Source organism: Watersipora subatra, chromosome 10, assembly GCF_963576615.1.
Source record: "Watersipora subatra chromosome 10, tzWatSuba1.1, whole genome shotgun sequence".
NCBI lineage: Eukaryota > Metazoa > Bryozoa > Gymnolaemata > Cheilostomatida > Watersiporidae > Watersipora > Watersipora subatra.
In genome coordinates, this window is record NC_088717.1 from 4,341,406 (window position 1) to 4,355,589 (window position 14,184).

General features: G+C 36.9%; 1 protein-coding gene across 2 annotated transcripts in view; it reads right to left on the minus strand.

Moving 5' to 3' along the window:
* The window catches only part of LOC137405671 (serine/threonine-protein kinase PLK4-like), a 45,260-nt gene extending 32,894 nt beyond the window's left edge, over positions 1-12,366 (minus strand). For both annotated transcript variants that reach the window (XR_010979792.1, XM_068092010.1), the window contains exons 1-7: positions 12,260-12,366; positions 11,026-11,192; positions 9,616-9,755; positions 8,230-8,431; positions 2,878-3,067; positions 1,081-1,194; positions 116-306 (exon numbers count right to left, since the gene is read on the minus strand). Coding sequence is in view for 1 of the 2 variants with exons in the window: in XM_068092010.1 (XP_067948111.1) it covers positions 116-306; positions 1,081-1,194; positions 2,878-3,067; positions 8,230-8,431; positions 9,616-9,755; positions 11,026-11,192; positions 12,260-12,289 (1,034 nt within the window). In the remaining variant the exon portion in view is untranslated. The remainder of the gene's footprint in view (positions 1-115; positions 307-1,080; positions 1,195-2,877; positions 3,068-8,229; positions 8,432-9,615; positions 9,756-11,025; positions 11,193-12,259) is intronic.
* Between the last annotated feature and the right edge of the window lie 1,818 nt (positions 12,367-14,184).

Genomic DNA, 14,184 nt, shown 5'->3' on the forward strand with positions numbered 1-14,184 from the left:
AAAATAGTCTCAAATGCTTTTCTGTATGTCAAACTTGTAGCTGAGAATGAAAGAGCGATTCGGTGCAAACAAACAGACAGTGTGAAGGACCCTGAAAAATACAAGGTCAACAAACCTGGAGTTGTCTCGCTCTTGCACCGTGTCAAGAAAAGCCTTGACCTTGTTCGTTGGCAGATAGCTGCTGCTCACCAACTGCTGAAGGTTTGATCTAACAGAGGACATGTCGCCATGACGGCCAGAAGAAGCGAGAGACTGCCTACTCGAGGTCGAATTGAGAGTGTATCGTCCACTATCCATCGTTGAATCCTGTATGAGCAAAACAGAGTAAAATTATAATTTTTAAAGGTATATGATCAGACAAATGAGAAGGAAACAGCCATGAAGCATGAGTACAAACTTGGACATATATGAAACTTTGACCTTATTAATATCAATACTTGTACTAATGAATATACCGTACTTTTCGAACTATAAACCGCACCCCAATATAAGCCGCATCTGCTTTATTTTCCAAAAACGACAATAAAACAATACATAGGCCGCACCTTTGTATAGGCCGCAGAACTCAAGACAGTGCTTTTTAACACGGCAGCAACTTTGCTGTTTAAAATGGAACAGTGCCTAACAGCATTGTTTCGTATTAACCGATGATTTTTAACCTAGTGCTTAGCTTAACGGAACAGTACCATTAGGCATTGTTTTGTTGTTTTTTTCACCGCTAAAGGCGCACTAACCGGAGATTTCGGTTAATGCACCCTAGCGGTGAAAGAAAAAGCCACAGAATAGCCGCACCCTTATATAAGCTGCATAGCTCAAATCATCAGAAAAAAAGTAGCGGCTAATAGTCCGAAAAGTACGGTAAACACATATACCGGTGAGAGTTTCTGGAACAAGTAACAAACTAGCGTATGTTTATTGGCCCCAAAGCGCTGATCACGAGTATACTCTCCTCAATCACAATTACACACGGATACGCACCAACGGCCCATGAAATAATGTTATGGCAGAACAAACTTCACGAGTAGATTTGGCGTGCGCACACAATAAATTTGGACTGATTAAAACATATAGAAAGCTTACCTGCGAACTAGTTGTTGGATGATAAGTGATTCTGGGCTGCTCACCGGCGAAGAACGGATGGTTGAGCACATCATTCAGTTTTATCCTGTCAGCTGGCAACTTTTGTAGGAGACACTTCAACGCAATGAGAAACAAGGTCTAGAATTGCCTTACCTTGTCTTAAGATAAGATACTTTAAGCGTGAGCAATCTTTTGAACATGCGAAATATATTTTATCAACAACTCCGAGGCAGAACTATTAGACAATTAGAATATGTTACCATGCTTGCAGACTCGGTTAACATGCATGCAGCAAGAAGGTACAGCTCGCAGCATGCCCAGCAGTCATCCTCTCATGATATACATTTTAGTCATATACATGTATATATTAAAACACACAGATCTCACATATCCTAACGAACGGAAAATAATTTAAGAATGAACAAATCATCAATATGGCTTGACCAAAAAATATTTGGCTGTAAGAACTAGCATATGGGAGACATGAGTGATGTGCCACCTTCAAGCATAACTTCCAGACAATGTTAGAGATTAAAATATTTTACTCAATCTATATATATATATCTATATTTACATATATATATAAATCTCAGTGTTTGTCGTGTGTCCGTTGGTCCGTTTGTCATTCACGTGTCCAGTTAAAGGAAAAAGGTTTTAGGCATGAAAAATCTGGTTCATCCTGGATTTGAATTTGAAACCTCCAATATCACAAGCGGATATTCTAACCACTAGGTCAAGCGGCTACATTGCTATTTCAAAGGAAAAGTTGTAGTCATATTCATTACATCGGTTAAAATACACATGCTTGAAGCGCTTGCGACAATACTATTGATTTCTACTAGCATGCTTGAGAGAGAGATCATGCTGAGTGATGTCCTGACGTAATGTCATAACGCTGGCTATGACGCTTTATAACTGTTATTGTAGTAAGTTATTCAAATGAAAAAATTGGAATAGCTGTTTGAAATAACTGTTTTGAAATTTGATAAAGCCAACATGGCCAAGAGCAGGTCTATTATCTGCCACTGTTTTTAACCTGCTTTTTTATTACTCCTGCAACGCCCCGACATTCATAAATCTCATCGTATGTTTTCGGTCACTTACCATCTGTGTGTACAGTCATAGTGATAAAGTATTTGGAATGAAATATCTGCTTCGCAATGCACTTGAACTCGGAACCTCCGGGTCTGCAGGCAAACAGTGTACCCACTAGGCCATGCGGCTACATTGCTATACAGTGAACTAATTGTGCTCATACCCATTACATCAGTTAAAATACACAAACCAGAAGCACTTGGAAAAATACTAGCACGCTTTAACATCACGACTGAGTGAGAGATCATAACGTGGAACGATTACTAAGCTGGTTTTAGAAATGGTTCTTATTATAGTAAAGAAATAGACTAGCTTAAGTTACTACCTAAAGTTACTAGCATAAGTTACTAAAATTCAGTCGGGCCCCTGAATGTACAGCCATGCCCCTGAATGTACACTCGGGCTCCTAAACCACCCAACACTCGTGACCCAATACTAAATAAGGACGTGGGCTGTTGAACATAACAACAGATTATAAAATATTATAACTAACGGATGACAATAGGGTGCAAATGAACAGGCAAACTTGAGGAATGGGTGAGTAGCTAAAACCAAGGCTATATATGAGTAGCTGAAACTAAGGATTTGTATGAGTATCTGAAACCAATGCTATGTATGGGTAGCTGTGACTAAAGCTATGGATGAGCTGACAAATAACCATTAGAAACTACGATCAGAGATAAGCAGTAGAACGGGCTTTACCTCTATTAGGTCTGCTGCCTCTCGACTGATGCCAGGTGGAATTTCATAGTCCCCTATTATAACCCTGTGTATAGTTGATTTGACAGCATGAGTATCAAAAGGTGGCTTTCCAACCAGCAATGTATAGAACATGCAGCCTAGAGACCAAACGTCTGCCTCTAAACCATGCGCTTCCTTCTGTGCCACTTCACTGCAAGTAACAATCCGTGATGCACTACACATGTCAAGTATAACGCATTTTGTTAAGTAAGTCGGAGCTTGGATCAAAGAATTGCAAAGGTATATAAACAATCGGCTATCAGCTGTGATGTAGAGAGTCGGTACTATCCGCTCTTGCTGAAGTTGCACTGATATATGCAGTCTTTTATCGGCTGTGATATAAACAGTCTGTATAAACGGTTAATAGCTGTGCATTCACCTAGTTATTTATATATTGGCTTATGGTCTGTTGGTCGAACAATCCTCAGTGCAGTCTAGCCCTCTAGCAGTCTAGCCCTCTAGCAGTCTACCCTCTAGCAGTCTAGCCCTCTAGCAGTCTAGCCCTCTAGCAGTCTAGCCCTCTAGCAGTCTAGCCTCTAGCAGTCTAGCCCTCTAGCAGTCTAGCCCTTTAGCAGTCTAGCCCTCTAGCAGTCTAGCCCTCTAGCAGTCTAGCCCTCTAGCAGTCTAGCCCTCTAGCAGTCTAGCCCTCTAGCAGTCTAGCCCTCTAGCAGTCTAGCCCTCTAGCAGTCTAGCCCTCTAGCAGTCTAGCCCTCTAGCATTCAGTCTAGTTTACTGAATATGAATTCTTGCTCTCTACTGTAAATTTATCACCGCTACAAATTTTTGGATTTGTAATAAGTGCAATTTTATCACGAGCTATCCTTGTAATCGAGCTTTTCGAGCTCATTTTTCTCGGCGTTCAGCCTATTAAACATTCTTTAACAAGCTACAAGCAATGTTAAATAGCTTATCTACCTTTCAAAAAAGACAGATTATTTTAAAGGCTGAATTTAGAGAATAATGGGTTTTAAGACACCCATCTCTATAATTCGAGATCGGACTAAACATCTCCAACTTCCGTCACTAAAAAGCTAGGCTACGTCACAAATTTATAGGCGGGGCTTGTTGTGTTGATTGTGTTGTTCGCGACACCGATATTGAATCGCAGTAAAAAAGCCTTCAAAAACAAAACTGACTTTGAAAGTTAGTGGACCAATCTTTATTTTCAGTACAAAATCAGAATCAGCCTGTCTGACTTACCTAAGAAAAAACAACGAAGGCTGTTCGTGGCAGTTATGCTTTATAGTGAGAAAAACTCGAGTTTGACTGAACAAGAAAACAATAGTTCGGATGAATCAAAGATCGCAATGTTTCATTTATTTTTTACTGCAAACAAACCATAAAACTTATCAAAGCGCCTTTGTTTTGTGGCCAAAATTCTGACAATTTTTTACTATACAAACGGGCCAGAGCTGAGACAACTGCAGTTACATGGATAAGATAACTCTATATGGGATGGCACTGTCTGGTATATCCTGTTACAGTAGACGCTCTTATAATGTAAATAATCCGTTTTAGGAACGTTTACGATGTAGTGATTTTATATTATAAAAACATTGAAGGTTTGCTCGCAACAAAACCCACATTACAGTTATTTGGTATCAAAAGATTCACCGTGTCTTACTCTGTTGTGTTGTAGGTGCAAAATATGTGGAAATGTGATTACAAGCTCTTAAAAGCTCAAAAGCGAACAGATAATCGCAGCCATCACGGAAACGCCGAAGATTAGAATCCCTTTCAAAAAGCTTTAGTTTACACTTTCATGCAACCTTATTCGTCAAAATATTTTCACAAATATACTTTTCGCATTCAATAAAACCATGACTATTGTCCTCACACGTCTATTTCATCACCATTGTAAAGCTGTCATTTTGAGCACTGTAATCTCAAAACCTACCATAAATATTCGTTTAATTTTTTAACCTTAGCTCGAAGGTGTGCATATCATCCTCTGATAAACATGAGGAACCTGTTGGTCTCCTGTGATAGTCGAAAAATGCTGCAGAAACTATTCACGCTGTTTGACAGGAAGTATGGGTCACATGATCAGATTATGACTAGACGATTAGACCAAGCCGAAACAAAACTGTAAAGTGGTGAGCATCTATATTTGATATGGGCTTTTCGGCAAAACCCCGGAGTGCTTGTCATAAACTAGTGCTACGAGACATTTTATATTGAGCCTTTTATTGGCCTTTCAATTCACGTGATAACATCATGTGTCAAACCAATAACCACAATGTTTGAGTATGTCAGAGAAATAAATTGATTCCAACCTACAGCGTTTTCGTGATGGCAGCGATTAACTGTTCGTTTTTGAGCTTTTAAGAACTTGTAATCACATTTCCACATATTTTGCACTTACAACACAGCAGAGTAATACACGGTGAATCTTTTGATACCAAATAACTGTAATGTGAATTTCGTTGCAAGTCAACCTTTAAAATACATGTAAATTGCCTCATCCGTTCCAAGATCTTTCCAAACTCACTCCTTTGGCTATACAAAAAAGGAAAAACTTGACTCAACTCTTTTAATTTGTGGGCTGTACCACAACTGCAGTATTATTGGTTTGCATCAAGAACTTTTCTTTTTTTATGATCAATCTTACTGGTTTTATAGACCATGATTGGGGTATATTTCAACAAGTTGATAGGAACTGCACATTTCCGACGTTCATTTAAAACGATTTGCTTATTTTTCTAAACAGCAAAGTCTATTCTGCAAAGTAAAGCTAATGACAAACATTTTGTACGTCTATAATAAGGCAAAACAACAAATTTTTACTATAAATAGCAGTTCTACCTGTTCGTCATCTATCACTATCTAGGGGTCAAAACTAGGATAAAGATAAATTTCGTCGATACTCCAACTCGTGAAAATAAGACTGGTAGACCGACGCTGTAACACCTACACTTACCGATCGCCTTTGTATTTATGAACAATTGCGCAACTATCCTATTCGCCTTTTTGTCGACATATTTGTCGAAGAATGTCGCGAAAGTTATATATAATAATTAGTACGCTAAGCGCTCGGCATTTTTTCGTCTGAAAGTGCAGCGAAATAAACTAACAATCAAATCGATTTTGAAAACTCGCCCGACTTGACACTTAACACTAGATGAAATTTTTTACGTAGTAGGAAGCAAAAACTTCAAAAAATTCTTTTATGTTATCTGTAATTTACGTTACAGGAGGTATACGTTATAGGAGCGTCTACTGTACTCGTACAAAACCTTATGACAAGTCCTTATTCTGTGACAGGAATATATGGTTTATATAATTTATTATTAAAATATAAATAGGCTGGCGACCAACTACAGCCTTTTATGCTAACTGATTGGAAACATTATTTGGGAGTGTGGTAACTTAGTAACGGGATGAGTAACCAATTGCTAGAGAAACCATAAGCATAGCATAACATATGAGTAATCTGATCTCCTTGTTAAAGGCCCGTGGACATTATCGCTCAAATCAGCATTTATTTGTGCGATGGACTGCAACGACTAGTTGTTTTTACGTCATCACCGACGATCAGGTGTACACACTAAGAGTGATTAACTGTAGGTGATCGCTAACCAACAACCAATTAGAAATTACAAAATTGCATTGGTAATATCCCGGGTCCTTTTGTCATCTTTTAATTATCTGATTATGCAATTCAACGAGAGCGTAGTTTTTCGCCATGCTTGCGAATATGAATTGACACCAATCTTCACAACTGTTGAAATTGGATCAGTCAACAGACAGCCTATTAAGATGCTAATAGTTGCGATCATCGGTGTCAAAGTTCAACATATTCAAAGTCCATCGCATCATCGCTAGCAAAGATTACATTCACTGTTTCCAAGATGCGTAGTACTTCGGAGTTGCGCTCTCTCCGAATCATGAAAACGGAGTTTTCGCACTGACATCACTGCGCACTGATCAGTGCGAAGCCAGTGCAAATTCGCAGCAAGGAAACGGCAATTGTGCAGCGGCTGCGCATAGCTTTCTTGATGTGGAGACGGATTCTTCGAGGGCCATAAACTAGTACAAAAGTTATCTCGCTCATCTTGTTGGTTTTAATTCTTCCGATCTTCTTTCACCTAAATTTAATTATGGTCTGCACCAACGAGGATGATAAGGTGATTACTTTCCTAGACTTTGTTATCGATGCCAACACTTTTCGAAAAATAGGTCGCAAGTCCTAAAGTAACATTTAAATAATATATTACTTAAAAATACTTATTAAAAATATATTACTTTGTAAAAATTGTGTTAAGGTTTGTAAAACCTTCTGAATGTGTATTGTAAATAAAAGTATAATGATGACAAGAGCATAAAAAGACCGTTTCTGACGTTCGGTGTCCATGATCGTTTCCATGTCTCCATCCGGCAATTCTATTTATACAATTTCTCTTCTCTGGCTAATTTGCTGAAAACCGCTGTGCAGCATGTAAATGTACAATCCCCTCGACTTCGGAGGAGGCTGCATTGAAGTACTGCGAACCATGGAAACATAGTGATTGGCCGCTCATCGCAAAATGACGTCATAGCATTGTGGTCAATCGCACAGCTAATCATCGTGTTGAGTGATAGCGTGCACTTGCCTTATGAACATATTCCGGAGATTGTGAATTTCCTACATGTAGTGCTTACGCCATTGAGGTGCATGTGAGGTTCTCGGATTCCAATCGGATACCAACAGAATTTTAGAACAATGAAACTTTTGGTTTGATCGAGTACACATAAACCGAGTGAGATAAGGTTCGCACACAGTAGATACACACATGTGTGGTGATGCGTCAGTATGAGCCATGGCTTGATATCTTTATAAATATGTTAATGGTTTTCAGCTATGATAACCAACCGCTTGCCTTATAACAAATGCATTTAGTAAATGGTAACATTGTTCTATTGAACTCGCCCTTGATTTTCTATCGAATAATTGCCTTGTCAATAACGTATTACTAAAACAACATGGTGAGAATAACTCCAAGTTCATGGATATGCATACAGCCAAACAAATTCTTATAACAGCCAATTGTAGTGAGAATACTTGTTTGATATCTTGTTAAGAGTACCCCTCTGGTGTTCATGAAGGGGATCCAAAGACCCCCCTTAGCTAGTCTCATATAAAAGATAGACTATGCTCTACACGTTAAACTGACTAACTGAAAATGCGAAGCTTGGAACACAGGCTAACCAAACATATACTTTGAATGCTTAGCTTGTGGATTTTCTCTAGCAAGATTTCGGCAGCTGTTTTCTAATTGTGCACAGAGATTAGGGTAGTTTTAGGATAGGAATCATGATAATTGTTAAACGTACGGGGAGATATAGTTAGGAGTGCCACACATGGTATAATGCTGCTCAGACGGTGTCTTTAGATGAGCTGCCAAACCAAAGTCAGCAATCTTCACTGTCATGGTACGACTTAGAAGCAGGTTGGTCAACGATAGATCTCTGTGCAATATTGAATGCTGATGAAGATATTTCATTCCTGCCACTATCTGCGTCATGAATACACGAACTGAAATAGACACGCAGTTGAACATAAACACAAACTAATATCGTAGGTGTTGTCAGAGTAGAAGACAACTCAAGCGTAGAGCTATAACTTTTACTAAATAGCAAAAAGAGCTTGATTTGTCTCCACATTAAAACCTTTTTAACAATTGAAAAGACAGCAGCAAAACCGACACCATGTTTGAAATGAGGAGAAACCAGTAGCAATGAGCTAAGAGCTAAAGTGATGCATTCAGTACCTCTAGACCACGCATATTTTTAGTGAACGACTCTTGAACCTTAAAATCGTATTCTATTTCTTATGTCTAACAGGATGGCAGATGTTTTCTAGTCCAGAAAGATAAAAGTAACTAAAACATGTTTAGTTAGCTGCCATTCTTACAGATTTCTGTTATAAAAGTTCACAGAAATAATATTGAACTGCTAAAACTCAAGCATAGAACGTCTATCATCTAAACTTCCTGGTTCTATATACCATTCCTGCTTTTCTTTCTAACTTTTAAGCTTCTAATCTACCATTGCTGCTTCCAATCTAAACTAATCTACTTCAAATGAAATCAAATCTTAAATAGTTTTTTATTCTTTGATTCAGCCTTAGTTGGCCATAGAAAAGAATGAGAGAAAATATCCTCAATGCTTGCTGAGTTGCCGACAGTGACGGAATATTACCATGTATGAAAGTTTTGAGAAGCACCCTATTCTCCTTAGTATTAAATACACTAACTATCAAGTCAAGCATCGCTAATCTTAATGAGTGAATTCACATGTTTCATGTGGCAAACGATTTTAGCTCTTGTTTTAAAAGCCTTGAAAGGAATCATGCAAGAAGCTAGATTGAACGTAAGGTGATCAACGATAAGGTGTCAACGAAGATGTGTTAATTTTTTGAAGCTCCTAAAAATCAAAACATAACGACAAGCAAAGACAGACGTGAATAGCCATAAAAATCCAAGATATGGTACAAGCTGTTATGTGCATCTTTGCTACGCTAGAGTTCATTAGAGTTAAACATGCATTTTTGATGATTGCTTGTCATTATCATGGCTGAACAGACAACTCCACAATTACATACACTGCGAAGAAACCTAATTGCTTTCTTTAGTAAAAAGAAAGCTTACTCGATAGAAGACAAGGGCGCACAACCCTGAAATATAGACTATTGATGTCAAGAGCCTCATTTCATGCTACCTTGCTTTTCAGAAAATGGCTGCCCAGAGTCCTTCATGTGACGATAGAGTTCTCCGTTGTGACACATTTCAAGCACAAGGTAGACATAGTTGCTGTCCTCAAAGAATGAATATAACTCTAGAACTGCGGGATGTTTGAGCCTGCAAAGCAAAAACAACTTTTTAAAGAAACTGAAACAAATTCATACACCAACGCAACTAATAGACTAGATCAAAAACTGACCCCTTTCAATGCGGGTGAGGTACTACTGGTGAGGCTGGGTCGTACAAACAGCAATCTCAGTTTATTATGTTACAAGCTAAAAGCTTTAGTTGTTAAAACTAAGTCAGCAGCATCAGCAAGCAAGTATTCAAACAGTGAAATTTGAGTAAATTATTTATATAAACATATTTATGTATACGTGTATATATATAAATATAAACGTAAATATAGGTATGTATTTATATATATATATAATATATATATATATAGGTACATTGAACTGAAGAGTAGAAAGTAGTAGTAACCCTGAAGAACTAATAACCCTTGAACTGAAGAAGTAGTAACCATATTAGTCTAATTTTAGTGAGGGACGAGTGTAATTTGCAACTGCCAGAACTCAAAGGCTAAGTATATATTCCATAGTCATAGACGAGAAGGCGTTATTCAATATAGTCGAAGCTTGTCACGACGAAGTCTCAAGATTATCAACCATGCAGCATACTGCGTATCAGCGAGGTGATAGATGAGTTACACCATTATTAAATAAAAATAAACAGCTATGCCACCAACCAGTTCAAATGAACCAGAAGCAATTGATTAAGAGATTTGTTCCATTACTCAGACAATGATTGTTGATTTGTATCTATAAAATGACTAGCACTAAATTAAGAAACATTTGTTGTTATAATGGTACTTGTAAACTATTATTTAATTAACAACTACAAATAAGAAAATATAGTATAATATTAACTATTAGAGTTTAACATGACTGATAGTAAATCTTCTCATTCAGCTAGTCCCAACTCCTATCTAGTCTGTGAGCTTCATCTCACCCCTTGCTGATCATTTTACACAGGGGTGGGTGACCCTTAATTCTAATCTCATCCCTTACTGATATTTTCATACAGGAGTGAGTGACCTTTAAATTTGATCTCACTCCTTGCTGATCATTCTATACAGAGATGAGCGACCCTTAAATTTAATCTTACCCCTTGCTGAGTATTTTATACAGGGGTGAGTAAACCTTAAATTTAATCTCACCCTTTCCCGATAATTTTATACAGGGGTGAGTAACCCTTAAATATATTCTCACCCCTTGCTGATATTTTATACAGGGGTGAGTAACCCTTATATTTATTCTAACCCCTTGCTGATATTTTCATATACTTTCACATTTTTCAGCTATACACTCTGTACTGATAAACTCACCTTGAATGTATCTCGACTTCCTTTTTCACACGATCTATCAAGTTGTTAGACTTCATGAGTTTCTTGTCGATCATCTTGATAGCAACCTCTTCACCCGTCTTCACAGATCGTGCCCGATATACACAAGCAAAGCCACCTCGTCCAATTAGGTTCAATACTTGAAAGTCCTAAAACGCAGATGATGCAAATTGTTAAAGCAGCAAAATAGGATAAGTCATAATGACACGATTCAGTCTCATATATGCTTAATTTTACACCTGAATAGACTGTGACGAAAAAGCGCGTCTGAAAAGAGTTTAAGTGCTATCTAGGCACAGGCAGCCATCAGCTTATTTATAAAACCAGAAGTTTTCTACTACAAGTACCTTGCCATCCTAAAACACATCAACAGCAGAAATCTGTCACAAACTTCAGTGAAAGGCAAAATTGCTGAAGGTCCTATTTGTGACACATGATAAGGTAGAGCAATTGTCAAACTTTGAACTGACTGGTCTAATTTTAAAAACTAGATGCCCTTGATATTACAAAAATATGATGAGAGCATTACTGAATAATTTATAAGAACATTTATGGCGGTACAATTAATGTCTGCTTGTTCATCCACAACATAAGTAGATAAATTTAATAGACGTTGAAGAGGGTAACAACCTCGATGAGAGTATTATCCAGCATGTTTGCTTAAATCCTGACATGAATTTTAGTGATGCAAGAGGCGTGAAATATCTGATCAAATGTCTACAGAAACAAACAAGACTTGATCGCCAAATTAAACTTACTTGACAAGGCTAGTATTAGTATCAAATAAGACTTGATAAAACGGTGTTTTAGTGTCGTCTACCCTATCCGGTAATTGTTTTTGTTTGATTCTGCAAATATTAGGCCTATTTATACGATGTATAACAGCTAAGTTGTGAGCTGAATATGTTTGTGAAGTATATTTCAATCTCATTTTAACATGTACCATCGTGCGTTTCAACTTGAGCACACCTAGGTGTGTTAAAACCGCTTATAGTGGGAAATTTAGGCTGTTTCGGCTATTATTTGTCACATGATGCTAGCGGACAGAAGGGAAAGATGATGGATCTATTATGGCTTTACCCAAATTTAAACTTAATAGGATTCTAAAGTTTATCACCAAAACAAGGCTTCTGGTTAACCGAATGATTTCTCTCTGGGTAATCATTAAAACGCTAAAAGTCACAACGATGCTACTTCGACAATAAATTAATAATACCTCGATACTTTCGCCTTGCAAAGAAGCCATTGCTTTAAAATTATGGTTGGTCTGAGAGTTGTGACATAGACTTTAATCCAGGGCTTTGTATGACTGTACGCAATAATGGAACTCTGTTCTACAGGTTTAGTACCAATTCTCGTAATTTTTGAGCCATTTTGAAGGTAGCGCTTGATGACGGTTGCTCCAACAGTCTAGCTTGGGAGCGTCATACAGACTTTCTCACACACGTTTCAAAATGTTAAAGACTTGTGGCTAAGACGCTCATTGGTCAGTTATCGCGGTCAAGACTCGCTTTGACGAACCTAAGAGGCAACACAACTCCAACACAAATCGATGTACGTACAGTTATAACAGTACGTAATTACCTAGTTATTATTTATGGTCATTTATAGTTATACAGATATTTGGTAGCTTTTCAGCACTCTAGTAACATTATTACGCATATACACGGATCACTTGTATATCTATTTATATTAGAAAAAGCAGGTTTGCATAAACTTTTTCTAATACAAGTATAAAGCATCAAGCTTCAGGGACAAATACATTCCCAAAATTTAATTTTGTAGAAGTTCATGAGTGTACTGTTCAAAGAGTTATTGTTAATCTAAATGAACACAAAGCAGAAAGCATAGGTGAAAGCCCCCAAAATTAGTGAAAGCATGTTCACTTGAGTTATTAAAACCGTGGGCATACATATCCAGCATGAGTATAAAGCAATGTGTTTTCCCACAAAAAATAAAAAGTGGTTAAGTTTTACCCATATTTAAAAACAAAGGCAACAAGTGGTTATTTAATAACTATAATAGAGCTCTTTCTCTTCTGCATGTTTCTCCAAAAACTTTTAACCATTCCAGCAAATCCTTAAAAACACTATTAAAGAAAACATTATTGCAGAAACTCAATTTGGATTTCAGACAGGGAAAGGAACTCGTGAAGCATTGATAGAATTCACTAACAATACACTCGCACCTTTAAACAATAGTCTATCTGTTTTAGGTGTATTCATGGACTTCTCAAAGGCTTTTGACACAACAGATCACTCTATCTTGATTAATAAGCTAAAGCAAATAAACTTATTTCATTCGAGTTTAGAATCAATTCAAAATTATCTATCAAATTTTCTTCAAAGTGTTATAACATCTCAAAAAATATCCCAACCTTTAGCAATTAAATGTGGTGTACCCCAAAAATTCATCTTTGAACCAACACTATTTTTGTTATATGTAAATAATCTTGTAAAAAGTACTGATAAATTTAAAACGGTTTTGTTTGCTGATGATACTAACTTATTTTATACCGCTAAAACATGAATAAAGAAATGATTAACCTATAATTAACAAAGAATTAGACGTGATAAAAATTGGTGTGATCAAAACAAACTAACATTGAATGTTGACAAAACTATTTTCATAGCCATTCAAAATTGACAAAATAATTTTTGATTAACAAAAAACGTTTCCATGAATGTACAAAACATACAAATGATGGATAGCATAAACTTTAGGCGTAACAATAAATAGTACACTAAACTGGTTAAGACACATAGAACTATTGAGAAAACAACTGCGACAAGGCTTGGGACTTATTTACCAGGCCTCATTGATCTTACCAGAAATGTCTCTTTTGCTTTTATATAATACTCTAAATAACAATAAAATAGTTTATTGCTTGGAAGCATAAAGAAATGCTCCAATGAGCTACTTAAACAAAATTTTGGTCATCCAGAAGCGATTGCTAAAAATAATATATCATAAAAACTCTTATTTTCCATCAACTCCTTTGTTTAAAAGATCTCGTGTTTTGCTTGTACAGCAAATATACCCAGTAAGAATATTTAGCCTTCACACAATTTAAATCTCAAACTAACTTGTCAACGCATTATAACACTCGTAATTCGTAAGTTTCATTACCCCTTCCACCCT